The 17724-nt window shown below is 35.9% G+C and overlaps 1 protein-coding gene across 4 annotated transcripts in view; it reads left to right on the forward strand.

Moving 5' to 3' along the window:
- Positions 1–1768: 1768 nt before the first annotated feature.
- The window catches only part of virma (vir like m6A methyltransferase associated), a 37236-nt gene continuing 21280 nt past the window's right edge, over positions 1769–17724 (forward strand). For all 4 annotated transcript variants that reach the window (XM_087287077.1, XM_087287078.1, XM_087287079.1 and 1 more), the window contains exons 1-9: positions 1769–1853; positions 6453–6565; positions 7769–7855; positions 8008–8056; positions 8359–8524; positions 8619–8744; positions 10474–10704; positions 11356–12556; positions 16106–16630. In XM_087287077.1, the coding sequence (XP_087143203.1) occupies positions 1791–1853; positions 6453–6565; positions 7769–7855; positions 8008–8056; positions 8359–8524; positions 8619–8744; positions 10474–10704; positions 11356–12556; positions 16106–16630 (2561 nt within the window). In that variant the 5' untranslated portion in view covers positions 1769–1790. The remainder of the gene's footprint in view (positions 1854–6452; positions 6566–7768; positions 7856–8007; positions 8057–8358; positions 8525–8618; positions 8745–10473; positions 10705–11355; positions 12557–16105; positions 16631–17724) is intronic.

Raw genomic sequence — 17724 nt, forward strand, 5'->3', positions numbered from 1 at the left:
CAGCACTTTACCAAAGTTGTAGGGAATACTTTTGTTGCATCCAAAAGTGTGGTTATTATAATCACCATGCGACAAGCTGATACAGCCCAAAAAATTTTAAATGTCTCAAAAATGCTGCATTTGAGCCTCATATCTTAACACAAAATAATTTTTTGGGAGAAAAAAGGGAACTACCCCTTTCAATATGCTGGCTACAGGCCTGTATAGGCCTTTGCTCTACTCACTAGATTGACTAACTCTAGTGCTTCATAAACTGAGAATTTGTAAACATATTTGCCTAAACAATTTTTGTATCTGTGACTTGGGTCAGTTTACACTGAAGGGCCTCAACAGTTTGAGTCTTTTGCATCCGTTACTGGATTCGTTTAGAGAATGTTGCATCAGATGATACAATTAGGGCTTTACCCTCTAATACTCCCAAATCAATGCTAAACCTTTGTATAATATACTTTCAATTTCAAGTTATGCATAATTATTATTATCTATTCATTTATAAATGAGTTTGATTATATGGCTTTTCTTAAATGTATTAAACCATGTAATAAAAGCAAAAACATATAGTAAACCATTTTATGGATTTACAGGCTTTTTTTATTCAATGTCACAAGAACTACGGTCACATCAGAGTAATAGTTCACCCCAAAAATAATAATAATCAGTCATCGTTTACTCAGACTTGATTAAAAACCTGAAACTATTAACTATTGATAGAATTATTTTTCTCCATTGAAGTTAAGTTTCCAACAATCTCAAGACCTCTTTTCTAATCTTCTTTTGTGCTCAACACAATAAAACTCAAACTGTTTTAAAACAATTAAAGGGTGAGGAAATTAAGACAGAATTTTCATTCTTGGATAAACTTTCCCTTTATTAACATTAGTTATTAAAAAAATATTAGAATAAAACAATGAGGCAGCATAGGGGTGTAATGGGTAGGACAATCGCCTTACAGCAAGAAGGTCGCTGACATTTCTGTGTGGAGTTTGCATTTTCTCCCCGTGTTTGCGTGGGTTTCCTCCGGGTGCTTTAGTTTCCCCCACAAGGCCAAAGACATGCGGTACAGGTGAATTGAGTAAGCTGTTTGAAGTAAATTGTTTAAGAAAGATTTGGTTTGTAAAGCACCCTAATATATTTTTAACTAGGCTATACACACAAATCACTATAACATATCTATGTTTTCTGCCAAAAAAATATATATATATATTTTAACACAAACCATTCTTGACGTTGAAACTAGTTCATCTTTTTTGGTATTATCCATTTCCACATTTTTTTTGGAAAAATCTCTTACATTTTATTCGAAATAAAATTTATAATGAATGTACTTTTTTACGAGTATGAACAAAAGTAAACAGTTGTATGTGATGAACTTAATTTTGCTGCTTGCTAAATTTCACATTCATAAGTCAAAATTTTCTAACTCCAGACCTATGTTTGTGCTTTTTCTGAACGAATTTAAACAATACCTTTCACTGATCCCATTGTCTTAAAACAAAAAGGCTCTAAAAACTTAAACTGTCTGCGGCTCTTTCCCAATGTTTGATGAATAAATTTTGCTTTTTCAGTATATACCCCCTGTCTTAGCTGTTTCTTCTTTTTATTTGTTTGTTTTGTGCGGTTATTTTTCTTCATTGTTAAAGATAATTGTTCTGCCTATTTGTTGTTGTATGTATTAATTGTATACACTGTTTATGGGCTTAATAAAAAAATAAAAAATAAAATAACCTTGACGTACGCCTTCAACCCCGGAAGTATATCGCTCACCGGAAGTTCTAATGTGATCAAGAAAGATGGCGGGGGATTCTGCAATGGAGCTGCTCTTTTTAGATACGTTCAAGCATCAAAATGCAGAGGTAAACATGCAGCGTTTCCTATCTTCACTCGTGACTTTCAACAGGATTTTGCAGAGGCCATAAACTTTTACACACGTTAAAATATTTTCGCGCTTTCTTAAAGTTTCCATTCTAGTAACGCACAGGGCGCTGTAAGCAGTTAGCTTGCTAATCAACCTAACCACAGCAATTCATACATATCCTCTAACGTTACATTCAAGGCAACAATACAGCTCGTGATTTCATAATAACTCTGTATTCTCCTCCAAAACATTTATGTGAGCTGTGCTATGGCTGAACATGTCTAATGTGAAGACATAAGGTTTAAGTTGTTTCTCGGTGCAAGCAGACTATAAACAACGTGGCTATAAACAAGCAGTATGTAACATTAAGTTACTGTGACAAACCAAAGATCTGATTTTCTTTATAATAACGTGTTTTTGTGAACAAAGTGTAGCGGTGCTTGTTTAGTAACCTCTCCGGTTCTCATGAGCTTGATTATCTGACAGGAGCGCTTGTGTTTGTAAACAAAATGGTCAGTCTGTATAGAAGAAATTCACAGAGCCTGGGGGAAAAGTGTTTGGAATTTTTTTGGTAATGTTGGTTTTATATTTGCATATTCGGACTTTCTCCTTAATAATATCATATCTAAAAAGGATTATTTGCAAACTCTTAATCGGGAAATCATAATAGCAGTCAATGACTATCAAAGTGCGACACTGTTTACAGTCAGTTAAATAGTGCTGATGTTTTGACGTCATTTAAATGCGATTTTACATCCAATATTTAAATTAGCATGGTAAACGGACCGTTAAATGAACGAATGTGCGAATATGAAACCTTTACCTCAGTGTGTTTGGAGTTGGGCCAAATAGAAATTACAAACCACTGTGTTTAATGTATAACTTTGTTGGTCATATTACATTTTTTTTGTATAAACAGTCAACATTATTATTCTTCCTTTGAATTTTAATTACATTTTCAAATGTTTCATTTTCAAATGTAGTAGTGTTTAAATAATAGTTTTAATTACTAGTTTATAATTGCAAATTTCTTTTGTCTTTGCCATAAAGGCAATATTTTCCAAGATACTAGTTTTCAGCTTAATGTGCAAGTTAGTGGCTTGACTAGGTTTTTAGGTTAAACAGACAAGTCAGTAGACAGATTGAGCTAAAGTTGTTTTTTTATTCTCACATTTGTTCAGTAACACGCACCCTTTATTGTTTACCACAGTACTTTGAATATACGGTCTGAAATCACATGCAAGTATGACTTCGAAAGACCATCAGCACTATTTAATTGACTGTGAACAAATTAAAAATAACAAGTAAAATAAATATTAAGGAGAAAGTGCGAATGTGTGAAAAACCAACTTCACCTTAATGGTGGACTGGTTAGTTCTGTATTTCTTGTTAGCGGGTTAATAATATTGGCCTTAAAAATTACTTTAAAGAGCTGCTTTTATTAAAGCCAACAAAAAAAAGTGTTTTCCCCCCAAAAAAAATTCTGTGAAAACGTCCTTGCTTCGTTTAATATCACTTGGGAAATATTTGAAAAAGAATAAAAATTTCTCATGAGAGCTAATAGTTTAGCATTAAACTGTATATAAAAAGATTTTTGGCCTCTTCTTTTATAGTCTCACATTTTTTGTGTGTAAATATTATTTTGCTGTGGTTGCTTGAATGTTTTGTTCATTGTTTCTATGACTGTTTTTTTTATGGGGTTTTTTTTCAGTATGTTTTTGATATAGTTGTAGTTTGTGTGATCACATCTGTTTGCTAAACGTTTTTAGCCAAGCAGAAACCTGCATTTATTAATTATATTCAGAGAAAGATTAAGCAAAATGAACTTAACATAAGATAATTGAGTAACTTATGCTTTCACGATAATCAATATATCATCTTATCAAACAACATGTCGACATCACCACAATCATTTTTGGTGAGGCAATATATATCACCCATACATAGAAACCAATTCTAGCAACATTTCATCTGATTGTGCAATGTATCTGTCTCTATTGGAGGTGTCAGTGTCGGTATGGTTAAAAAACATTATAGTATTTAATATAAATGACTATGGTATATTTTCATGGGAGTGTCTGACAACAAAATAGATCTGGTAGTCGATATTGCAGCCTCTGTTACTTTTTACCTTGCACTTTTTTTCCTCAACATTTATTATTATTTATTTCGTTTATTCACATTCTGATTCCAGTGCCTAATTATTAAACTGTTAAAATTACTGTACTTATATGAAATATTCTTAAGAGTAAAATATGATGTGGTCTTTGGAGGAGTGTACATTCTGGCATATAATGAATGACATAAAATGGTCCTAAAATGACAGTAATTTTGTTTATCGCAATATATTTTGGTGCAATATTATGTACAATAAAAAATAGATATCATGACAGGCCTATGAGTGACTATATAAACTTGGCTACACTTTATTGATGGGTCTTTTTCGACATTTGTTTCTAATTACAAGTTAACTAGCAGTCACTACACTACAGCATCAATAGACTGTCCCCATAATATCTGCTAACAGTTTAATGATGGTTCAACACCACAAATTCGACTGACAATCAGTAACTTTGTAAGTGTGTGAACTTCTTATCTGCTAGTACTAATAGCAACCTAACAGTTTACTGATAGTAAAGTAGTACTGCTAATTTTTTTCAACAGAATGTCTATAGAGGACAACTTAAATGAAGTTTAATGTTTTGTTTTTTTAAATCTTCAGTAACTGATTACCTGAAATTGATTAAAATAATCTTATATTTATTATCACAGTTATGCTAAAAAGAACTGATTGTTTCATGTAGTTTGATGACCACAAGACTTATTATTTTTGTGATGTGAAACTATTAAAATAAAGGTTGTGTCCCTAATATATTGCTCATGTAAGTACTAGGGCTACACAAAGTATGGTTTCAGCATTGATATCCCAATGTGCGCATCTGCAATAGTCACATTGCAAGATATGCAATGTTGAGTCTGAACTATTCTTGAACAGGAGCTACAAAACACATGCAGTTTGTAGTGTATCTTCCAAGTTTAACTATATTAGAGTGAAATTTTATCATTTGCATGTGTTTTAAGACCTGTGACTGAGCCTTTCTAGAGAGCTAAAAAACATTTGGACACAAACACTGTCGATGTTTGGAGTTGGAACAAAGATGAATTGTATTTCATTGTTAAGATGGAATTTATTCGATTTATGCGACAAGATGTTTTTCTTAATTTGAATTTTTGCCTTGTTTATAGTCCGAAATGTCTAAATTTCAACGTGAAAAAAGATTATTTTACTTACTCTAGTACTGGCAGATAATTCAACTCTTAATTTTGACTTAATTCTTCTGAAGGTGAAATATTAGATATTTCCACTAGAAACAAAATGATGCAAAGTATAAAAAACATTTTTTTTGGATTGTGATTGGTCAGTTTCCAACCCTACTGTAGACTTTCCGGAAAACTGTCAAATAGAGCTAATCAATCTTGTAAAACTCTATACATACCACAGTATTTATCATTATCACAGAAAAATTACATTTCGCAACATAAGATTTCCAATATCGTGCAACCCTAGTACATACAGTATAATTAAATAGTATCATTATTTATAAATGTTTTTAAATAATGTAATTATAATAATTGAACCCAATTTTTGAGTAATAAAATTGCTAATTTTTGCTGATTTCTAAAATATAATTTAGCCATTAAAATTCCATAAAAAGTAGTCCATTAAATGAAAACAAAACAGATTGTGGTATTTGTGCAAGGACTTTTATTTTTCTACAAGTCTTTACAAAATCACTGCATTTCAAATCTATTTTTTTCCAAAATTAATGTTCTTCACTGCCTGACTGATATACAATATAAAGTGAGTCTCAGACCGTACAAAAAGCACTGCATGTAATCCCATTATTCCGTGCTGTTTTTGGAATATGGAAATTTATTTTACCACAGTATTTTCAGTGGAGTTTCTGTGCTCACTTGGTGCTCTTGACGGTGTTTGCATTTAAATGGCTTGGATCCCTTTTCACGCTTAAACAACTAAATTGTCAGTTTATCGGTTGCTAAAAAGCACTCTCTGTGCATATACCCCATTGAGAAAAAGTTAGTTTGTGTGTGAGATGTTTTTTTTTTCGTTATTGACATTCTGTTTCCCCTCACTGCATTGTTTTGCCTAATAGTATTTAAGTAAATTCTGATGGCATATCTCTTGTTCTTAAAATGGTCTTGTTTGGGTGTGTATGCATGCATGTGGTCGGCGAGTGCTTTTGTATTGTTGCTCAGACTGTTCGGTAAAAACAGGTTGGACAGGCCAGTTGTCCTATGACTGAAGAAAGTTTGCTAAGGAAAGGAACCGTTCTGCCATTTTTAGCTTCAGTAATAAACTTCGGAGAATGCTTTTGTGCTGCCGAATACCTTGAACCATAGGAATCCTAATTCCAGGACTTTACCAGCTGAATAAGCTGGATTGTTTTTTTTCGGTTGGCTGCTTAGTCAGGGTGTGTGCATGACAAATCTATTATTGCACTAGTCTGTCTGTGATAACATTGATCTTGGTTTTGATGAGCTTCTTAACATTTTTGTCTGTCTGTTCTATTACAAGCTGACAAATGTGGATGTGGTGCGGTTTCCTTACGGTGTCTTGATCACAGAAGTGCGGGTGATTCCCCCTGGCATCAAAGCACACAGCAACCTGCCTGACAGCAGAGCATTTGGGTGAGAAAACACACATGAACCCAGAGTCCAGTTTTACAGTTTACAGAAGCACTCACAGCTCATTCTACAAATAGACAATTAGTAAGGTTGATATTTTTTATATTCAGTTCAATTATTTAGTTTTTTGCACCTAAATGAAAAATTTTAATATTTAAAAAATGGTTTGCCTGCTGACATTTAAACATTTAACATATTTTAGAGAATTTGCTTTTGTGACTCATTATGAGCTAATTAAGTTATATATGCAGTAAAAATCATATGCAGTTATTAGCCCCCCTTTGATTTTTAAATATTTTCCAAATGATGTTTAACAGAGCAAGGAAATTTTCACAGTATGTCTGATAATATTTTTTCTTATAAAGAAAGTCTTGTTTTATTTCGGCTAGAATAAAAGTTGTTTTAAATTTTTTCTAAACCATTTTAAGGTCAAAATTATTAGCACCTTTAAGCTACATTTTTTCAATAGTCTACAGAACAAACCATCGTTATACAATAACTTGCCTAATTACCTTAACCTGCCTAGTTAACCTAATTAACCCAGTTAAGCCTTTAAATGTCACTTTAATCTGTATAGAAGTGTTTTGAAAATATCTAGTAAAATATTATTCTACTAAAATTATTATTCTACTAAAATACTTGCATTATTTGATATGTTATACTTGGATGTGAAGTCACTTTCTTCACATAGATTGACAGTTAGCACCGCTTCTGCCATGATTAAAGTGTGTACAAACTGCCCCAGTGCTGCTATAGTGCACAATAGGCCATGAGTAATGCTGTGGGATCTTCACAAGAGAAATGGCTGCAGGACATTTGAGGAAATTGGAAAAAGGTTTCTGTGGACGCTATTGTTTCTTCTTTAAAAACAGATCCACCACACCCCCTATTCTCCCACCACTCTCAGCTTTTCCCCATGACCTCATCCCTCATCTTTCTTGTCTCCAAATCTAAGAAAAGAACAATGAAAGAAAAGGAAAAAGTTCCTTTTGATGGGACACACTGTATACTTAATTTCTTATTCTGTCCTTTTGAAAGCATCATGGTGATAACATAACAATAAATCTATTCTGAAAATAAGCATTTAATGAGTTAGTCTTATTTACAAGCAGTTTTATCAAACAGGGATCACTTATGATGATACATAGGGGTTTCAGGTTTGACTTTTGACAGTTACAAAGCCCCTTTCCTTCTGTGTGTCTTCAGGGAAACTGCCCCTCACGCATTCCAGTTGGACCTGTTCTTCAACAATGTGTCCAAACCCAACTCCCCGGTCTTTGACAGGCTGGGCAGGTACTAAATAAACTCACACGCACACGCACACACCTACACCTGTGTTGGACAGGCTCAGCAGGAAATACAGTGCACTGTCTCACAAATAATCAGCTGAATAGATGCACTTTTGAATTGTTCAAATCATTGATATCTGTGTTTGTTCTTATTAGCCTTGAATATGATGAAAACAAATCAATCATCTTCAGACCGAATGGAAAGGTAAGAGATCCCCCTTACTGCCAGCATCATATATCCATGTGCAACTAACACACATTTAGTGCCAGTATGCCTGTCGTTTCACCAAAACTGCTGATAGCTGCTTTCTTCAGCGCAACGAACACTTGAAAAGCATTTTCCCAAATCCACATTGTATTTGCACATGCCTCTGTAATGACTAAAGCTGTCCGCTCATGCACTCATGTGGCCTGTAGGCAAATCAGACATTATTTGTGTTTTGGACTCTTTGCTCCTCCCTCTCAGAGATGTGTGTTGATTTTGATTTTGCCATTGTGTTATTAAAGATAAACACAGATGGGCTGGTTCTGCGTGGCTGGTACACATGCTTGACGTTGGCGGTGTATGGTACAGCCGAACGCCCTCACAGTCATGAGCGGGACTCTCCACCGCCTCCTCCACCCCCTCCTCCCCAACAGCAGCAGATCGGGTCCAAGAGGCTCATTAAGCTTGGTTAGCACTAACATATATATTATGCAAATATATCTCTGAAAGTCGTAGCATTAGGTGGAAAAATAAATGTATTTTGTGTGTATATTGCTGGCAGAGTGGGAGAATGAAGATCAGTTTAATGGCAGCCCACCCAGACCACAACCCAGAGGTCCACGGACACCACCAGGACCACCTCCCCCAGATGATGATGATGAGGAAGCAATGCCTGCACCTGGTCAATGTATGTCAGTTTGGAAAAGATTGCGTTTTCAGCTATGGAATTTTTTTTTGAGACCTTTTCAAAAAATACGACTGACATTTCTTCCAAATTTAAACATTTCTTCTTAAAAAAACATTGTCATTCAGAGCATTTTGTTTTTACTAATTAATCGCACCTTTTTAAAAAAATTAATCGCGATTAATCACATTTAAAATACTTAAACTTGTGATTTTGGCTATTCAAATGTAAAATTAATGTAAACGCAAGACAAAAATAATATAATAAATTCAAAATATAATTGTTTATTAGAATTTTTGTTTAACTTGTAACATATTTCTTCATGTAAACAACATACCCACAATCAACCATCAAGATCCTGGCTTGACAGCCATATTTATTACACAAATAAAACACAGGCATGTTAATGCCATTTCAATTTCAAAACAATCAATGCCAATAAAGAAAACATTGATTTCCATGTTGGATTCTAAGTGGACTGCAAAAAAATGCCAAAATACAGGCATTACAGATATGGAAATATAGAAAATTATAATAATAAGCTATTAAATACAAACAGTTGCACTCATTGTAAAGTTTTATTGCTTTGAGTTGAGAACATTAATTATAAAGTAGAAACAATTTTGCTTAATCCTCCTTTACATTCATCCAGTTGCTATAAGACTAGGAGTACAACTTGCAACAGATGTCGAAAGTTAAAAATGAAAAACCTGAAATTGCATGAAACTCTGGATAACCTGATGCGACATTAATTGTTTTATACTGAAACTTGCCTTTAAAAAGTGCTTCCTTGGTCTTATCCACATGTCTTGCTTGTTGAACACACGTCCACCACAACAGGAAGTAAAAAAAACCTGCAGCTGCGTTAATTGCGTTAATTTTTTTAACGCGTTAATTATTTAAAATAAATCGCATGCGTTAACGCATTAATTTTGACAGAGCTATATATATATATATATATATATATATATATATATATATATATATATATATATATATATATATATATATATATATATATATATATATATATATATATATATATATATATATATATATATATATATATATACATACATACATCCAATACCAGTCAAAAGTTTGGTGTCAAATTTTTTTTTTTCATGTATTTTTTAAAGAAAATTATTCTGTTCATCAAGACGGCATTTATTAAATGTAAAAAATGGTTAAATTGTTAAATATTTATGAATTAAACATGTATTTATCAATTATTGTATGTCATTTCAAGTGAAATTATTACTCCAGTCATGATTTCTTTTATTACTTTTGCCATTATTATTAATAATAACTATAACAATAATAATTATTAATATTATTAGAGTGAGTTTTGAAGGATAATGTGACTGAAGCTTGGAGTAATGAAGCTGAAAATTCATCCTTAAAATCACTGGAATAAATGATTAAATTATAAACCACTTTTGAACAGTTATTTTATAGTGCAATAACATTTAGCAGTTTTACAATTTGTACTGTATTTTTGATTAAATAAATGTAGCTTTGAGAAGCAGAAGCTTATTTTAAAACATTTAAAAATCGTACTGACTCCAAACTTAATTATTTTTTAATATTTAAAATCTAACATTTTTAAGGACAAGTTTTAAAAAAAATGTCATATAGTATAATTAGTTCTGAATTTTGCCATAATATTTACATAGTCACCAACTTTATATATTTTTTATCAATTTTTATTATTGCATATATATTATTGCAGGTCCAGTGAAGGTGGAGAACACAGAACATCCGGGTGATGATTACCTGGAACCCGTTTCACCTGAGCGAGGATCTCTTCCTGCTGATGAGACGTACTCTGATGCAGAGCAGGAAGACGATGAGGGTCCAGCTGATGAAGAGGAGGATGATGTGCAGTCTGAAGGAACTGAAGGGGATGAAGATGATGAGGAAGATGAAGTGGGTGATGATGTGACAGATGAAGATGGTGAAGGTGAGGAGTTGAAAGGCTTACAATAGTATTAAATATGCAATGCTCAGTGTAAATGAGTACGTCCTCTTTTGATCATTCATATTTTTAATACATTTTTCAGTAAATATAGCCAAGAATGTTTGGTGCATTTAAACAAAACAGTTTAATTAAACACTATAGCCATTAAAATAAGAGTTTGTCACTTAACATTTTTAGGAACAGAAATATAATGTTTACATTCAAACAAATTATTGAAAAAAATTAGCTCCATTTTCCAGTTTATTAAAAAAGAATATTATAGAATATTTTTTTTCGAGCATGTTAATTTAGGTGTACTAAATTTTGGACTGTGGTTTTTGTTTTATTTTGTTAGATTACAGAATATTTTAATATGTATTTTGAAAATGCTCACACTTAAAATTGAGAAAATTCTTTCAAAGACTTCTAGAAGTGGTGCAGAGACCAGTTTTTCTGCACAGTTCTGACTCATACACAAGGACCTTACAAATCTGATTTATAGTCTGATTTGCTGAGACGGCCAACTCAATTAAACACTACACGAGAATTCAAAGTCAAGACTGAACTTGCTCCATTTCTCTTCTGGTGACATGATGTTCTGTTTGCTCTTTGGAAAGGCAACAAGTGTGTGATGTGTTATGTTTTCACCTTCAGGTGATGATGGATATGAGCAGATATCCAGTGATGAGGAGGATTTAGAGAGTGGGGCTTTCAAGCTTCCTGCTTTTGACCTGGACTATACTCCTGAAGACCTCGCCTCACTACCAACTGTGCAGTACGACCCATATGAGCGTGAACTCCGACCCCTTCAGCACTTCACCCCACCACACATCACACGCTATGAGGCAGAGCTAAAACGCCTCAAAACGGTGGACATCGAGGACTCGAGCTCCTCATGGGCAGAGTCTGCCGCTAAACTCTCAGAACTGCTGGAGGCCTGGGGGGAGGCGCAGGGGGCGGAGAGAGGTGCAGGCTGGGTAACTGCTTTAGAGGAAGTCCCTGCCTTTCTTGTAAAAGGAATGAGCTTCCTGTCTATTAAGGACCCTGATGGGCAGAGTGAAAAGTTGAAGCAATTGGTCGACTGGAGCTGTGAAGCTCTTAATTTGGACGTTGCTCTGGCGCAGCCCATAGCACTGAACCTGCGCCAGCTTAAAGCGGGAACCAAACTGATCTCTGCCTTGGCTGACTGTGGTGCTCAGGCTGTGCAGGATCTGCTGGAGAAGGGGATTGTTGGCAGGCTCCTAGGCCTGCTGTTTGCAGAACACGTTTCATCCACTCTGAAACTCAACGTGCTGCGCTCCCTCGACAGCATCATCAGCGAGCCACAGGGCATCGAAGCTATGCTCAGAGACCGCCACCATCATGATGATGATGGCACAAGCGGGTATCAGCGTCTGCTCGATCTGTTTCTATTGGACCAGACTGTTCGTGTCGCAACTGCAGGTGCAGCCATATTACACAAAGGACATTTATATGAGGTTTTGACTGACCTGCAGAAAACCGCCAGCGTTTGGGCTGAACGGCATTCTACTGTAGGGGAGGTGGCTGAGCGCGAGGGCAGCGAGAGCGAGGCTGGAGAGAGAGACAGAGAAAGCACTGAGAGGGAAGGGGAGGAGAGAGAGAGGGAAACCCAGGAGGCAGAGCGGGAAAGCCCAATGGACATCGATACCTTGTTGGAATCTGCCTCTTTGTCAGAGGCTGACCTGGAGAGGCTGCAGGGTCTCCTGGAGGAACTGCTCCACCTGCTGGAAACAGCACCTCACTGTATGGTGCAGCCTCCTGGGAAAGCTTTTCCCACCAATGTCCGGATCACTGGGCCACCAGAGCGAGATGATCCCTATCCTACACTCTACAGGTCAGGACCGAGCTTTTTGTTTTTTTAGGGATGCATTGAAATAAAAAAATACTGGCTGAAACGGAAAATTCACTTGGCCAAAAACTGAAATTGAAAATCCTTTGTAATAATTGTTAAATATTTAATTAAAGGATCTAAACTTATCATGTCAAAATTTTAGCATTTAGCATCAACTCAAAAACTCAAGCAAGTTCTGACAGTTCATTTTATTGCCAGTGAATGAGTCAAGTCAGTTATTTTGCCAGTGTTGCCATAGTAGCACTAGCAGCAGCAGGAACAAGTATACTGTATACTGTGTGGCGCAACATAGCCTTTTCATTTGCCTCATAAAAACATGCAAAATGTAATTTTCAAGTGGTTCCTTTGTGGTTATTTGTGCTAAAAGGCGTAGTTTACCCAAAGGTAGAAATTCTTTGATCATTTGCATATAAGGGTGTCACGATCCTCCAAATCCTCGATTCGATTACATTTTCGATTCTAAAGGCACGATTCGATTCGATTTTCGATTATGAATAATTAATTAATTATTGACCAATTAATTATTTGTAGCCTACCGTTTAAACTACCTGACCTGCATGGTCTTTGTTTTACCCATAAACAAATCATACAGTAAATGAATAAAGGTAAGATACACACATAATTACCACCTGTCAATCACTTTTTTCTGCGGGACTCGTGAATAGGCAGTGATCTGTGTCGTTACAATGGCGTCGGTAAAAAAGACACACAACCAACAGGAACCAGCCAACAGTATCTGAGGTGTTCGCTAAAATGACTAAGTACAAGTGAGTGAAAGATTGAAGCAGTCCTCTGACTGCCTGGACCTGCTGTCTCGAGCACAAGGCTGTATGTGCGTGTGTCTGTGTGGTCACGTGATGTGCATTTTCAGAGGTAGAGAGGAAGGAGGGCTGCTCAGAAATGCCACACGCCACTGTGGATGTCAAATCGTTGTCGTTCTAAAATGCCATTTAAAAACAAAGACAGTGTAAACAGAGCCTGAGTGTGTACTTTTCGCGAGCGGATTTGCAACGGGGGCGGGCGGAGGATCGCGATGCCGGTGTTGTCTATCGGACGAACCGTACGTAATACGTACATAGCAGAGCTTGCAAAACTGTGTTTTTTTTTTTGTCGAAAAATCGTGACACCCCTATTTGCATACCATCATGTCCTTCGAAACCAATGAAAACTAACATGGCTAATCTTTGAATTACAAATTAAGGTATTAATGAAACCCATGTCTCGGTTTCTTTGTTAAAAGGTCATAAAGGCATCTTTAAAAAGGCTAAATTTAATATGTTTCATATATTTTAATTGTATTTCTTACTAACACATTGATTAAAAGTTTAGATACATATGACATTTTTAATACAACTATTTAACCTTGGATGATATTCATTTAGGTTAACTGGACTTTCAGGAGTCTTTCAGATTTCATCCAAAACATTTTATTTATTTATCTATTTATTTTTTAAGAATGTAATGCCATACTACTCCCACACATGAAAATTAGCTGTTAATTCATTCATCATCAGGCCATCCCAAATGTAGATGACTTTCTGTAAAAAAATAACAACATATAAAAACAAAACAAAATGGTACCTGTGGCTTTTGACTAGACATTGATGTATTATGAAGTGAAAAAATCTAGAAACCGAACTTCATTGAATATTTTTTAACAACTTTAACATTTACAACTTTATCACCTTTAATCTAGAGCAGTGGTGGGCAGTTTTTTTAGACCCGAAGGCCACATCAAGTTTTGGAAACCAGGTGAAGGGCCACATGTCAAATTAAAAAAAAAAAAAAAGCTTTTATTTATAGTGGCAGTATGCATGGAACATGGAATATCGGACAAAAACATGTCACATTAACACAAAACAGATTTTTTAAAATAGCTATTATTGAGTCAAATTTACAAGTCAAATGAATTTGCACTGCTATTTATTTTATCATAACTTATCAATCATCATGAAACAATAAGATGGTCCCTTATAAAATATAATAATAATAATGTAATAATTTTTTTTTCAGTGGAGAATAGAAAAGATATTGTCTGATAGAAAAAATCTCATATTAACACATTAAAAATAATTCTTAAAGTTTACTCTTCAGTCAAATTTACAATAATCTAATTTGAATGCTTTTAGAATATATAGATCAATCATCATAAAACTTGATAAAACCACAAATCTTTGATAAAAGAACTTTTTAAAGTGGATGTATGCATGGAAAATATATATATTCTATGACAAAAATTAACACATTTAACCAGCAGTTTTTATATATTTTGAGTCAAATTCACAACAATCTCATTTGAGGTTGTATTAATATGCGCATATCAATCATTTTAAAACTATGAGATGAAGCATAAGAAGAATCTTGGTCTTTGATATTCCAAGTCATGTTATTATGTGTGTGTTAATGTGAACAATGAGCCTGAAAATAAAGTTATATTAATATCAACAGCAACACTCTCGCAAAATACCTAACTTAGCTGATTAATTGCCTAGCGACATAGAAAAACTCACTGTGCTCCTTTTTTTTCTTGTCAGCAAAAAGGCAGTGCGGTGCACCTTGCTTTTTTGGAACGTAAATGCGCGTTCAGTGTGATCGGCCCCTTAGATTGTAAAGTTAGGGTGCTTTCACACCTGTGAATCGATTCAGTTGTTCCAAAACAAGGATTACAAATGTTACATTGTTGCTCTTTGCTCTTGGAGCGGTTCGCTTTCACATTGCAAAGTTTCTAATCGGACCAAAAGAGCTAAAACAAGTCAAGTGCGAGTAAACTCTCCTCACATTGGTCAGAGTGTCAGGGTTTATTTTGCAACGTCCCGCTCAGCTGTCAGGAGAGGTGGTGGTTTGGTGGTGATTGACAGGGTGCGCGCGCGACATGTCTGAGGAGAGATGCGGTGGGGAGGGGTGAGAAGGGTGCGCGACGATGCCTATTTGAGGAACGGGAGGGAGACGCGAGATTACCGGGAGATCATCACTCGTTTGCGGGCATTCAAGCTATCTCGGAGCGATTACTTTGGCGCGGAACAGAGCTCGATTGCCCTGTTCACATATGCCAAACGAACCGCGCTAACTGGGCAAACGAGATACGTTTCGAAACAAAAGTGTAGGTGTGAAAGCACCCTTAGTCTTTAAAAACAGTAGTACTTTTTTGGCATATTAGACCTACCGCTTTCTGTCTGAAATTGGTGAAGAAGCATTTTGTTGTCCATTCTACCTTAAGCACACAACAGTCAGACAGTTTTCATTTCACCTCTAATCTAGAGCCTCTGCAAATGCTTCTTAGTGCGTTTGTTGACTCTTGAAATTGAGCTGCTACTGATTTTCATGTTATAAATCATCAAGAACAAGGGTTTCACCAAAGTCTGTATTGTTGTACTGATGAAAGGTCACCTACATCTTGGATGGCCTTAGTATGAGTACATTTCTCACTTTGGGCCTACTATTCCATCAAAGATGATTCATGTAAGGTTAAATACATGGCATATATAGCATTCAATTATTGTTTAATTTAATCTGATGTATTATTTTTAACAGATACATGCATGCATGTCACCTTCTGGAATCTCTGGGAGTTGTCTTGTCATATCCAGCTACATGTGCCCACATTGGAGTTCTACAGGCCGTTCGAGAACTGATGCGTTTCTTGTCCCAGTCCCAGCAGGGCCTCCTCTTCCTCCTTAGTCAACACGAAACCATTAATTTGCTGCTCCGCCTCCTCACGCCCCTTACCCATCTGACCCCACCCTCTCATTTGGCTCCACTGACGCCCCTTTCTGAGGTTGAGGGGGAAGAAGCTGCAGCAGGTGGAGAGGGGCTGATGGATGATGGCTTTTGGGTGTGGCTTATGCAGACTCTACATGCACTACAGGGTATTGCTGAATTAAACGGGGCAGAGCTTGAAGATGGCGATAATCCAGATGTTTTGGCAACACTTCACAGTCTGTATCTCATTAGCTTTAGCAGCACGGGCCGAAATGCTGTTGCACACACTTTCAGCTTGGATAACAACCTCAGCTGTCTGATAAACCTGATAGAGTTCCATGCCAAAGATGGCCAAGGGTGAGTGCATTTACCAATATATCTGAGACACATTTATAGATTGTAAAAATGTTGATTACGTCACACCTGTGGCAACTTTCTTCTGCTGTTTTCTTAACATCTGTTAAGACATACAATTGTTTTAAATTTGGTATTGTTGTTCGGGCTCAAATAAATATGAGTTGCCTTTCTTAATCGTTTTAAGTTAATTTGATTGACTATAAAAATCAGTAGATACTGTTGATGCATTTATTCGATAAAATTTCTACTTTTTACTGCTATTTAATGTGTTTTTGGTCATTGTCAATGCACTGTCACTTTATTTAAACTTGAGCAGCGTGGCAAAAATAGACCCTGCGTGGAAACTATCGTGACATCGCTGCTTCTGTGTTTTATATGAAAGCTGTAATCTGTTAACATGAAAAAACAAGTGCTGCTCATGCATGTGGTGTGAAACAGGCGTCAGAGGATATTTTTGGTAAACTATATAGAACTGTGGAGAAAAATTGTAAAAATATATATATATATTTTTTTTTTTGAGATTTTTAAAACACATCGCTACTATCTCTTGAATGGATTCTGAGCTTAGCTTTTAACAGCAGATGATGATGTATACTGTACAAACAAAACTTTCCATCCGGAGCTCCTTCGCAGGACTCCACACTTGTAAACAATCGCTCCATTGGGCTTGCACCGCTCGATCGGCTCTCGGTCCCGCCCAGACTCGTCAGCGCTACCAAGCCGACCAATCACAGAGCTTGTGCTACGCGTCGTTGCTACATGTAGTTACATTTTTTGAGAGGTGCACATTAGCGACGCCGACGGCCACGGCGTAGGGCTATGTTGCAGCATGTTAAGCTCTCTCGGCCACCGTAACAAATACGAATACATTCATTATAAAATCTTTATTTACACCTTTTATGAAGGTTGTTTGTAAACACACACGGGCCTAATGCAAAGCCTTGAGGCACTCCATAGTCCAGAGTTGCCCAAAATTGGTCCTAGAGAGCAGGTGTCCTGCAAAGTTTAGTTCCAAGCCCAATTAGATCCACCTGAACCAGGTATACTTGAAACTTCCAGGCAGGTGTGTTGAAGGAAGCTAGAGCTAAACTGTG

The sequence above is a fragment of the Danio rerio genome, chromosome 16 (assembly GCF_052040795.2).
Source record: "Danio rerio strain M-AB ecotype USA chromosome 16, GRCz13ab, whole genome shotgun sequence".
In the NCBI taxonomy this organism is placed as follows: Eukaryota; Metazoa; Chordata; class Actinopteri; order Cypriniformes; family Danionidae; genus Danio; species Danio rerio.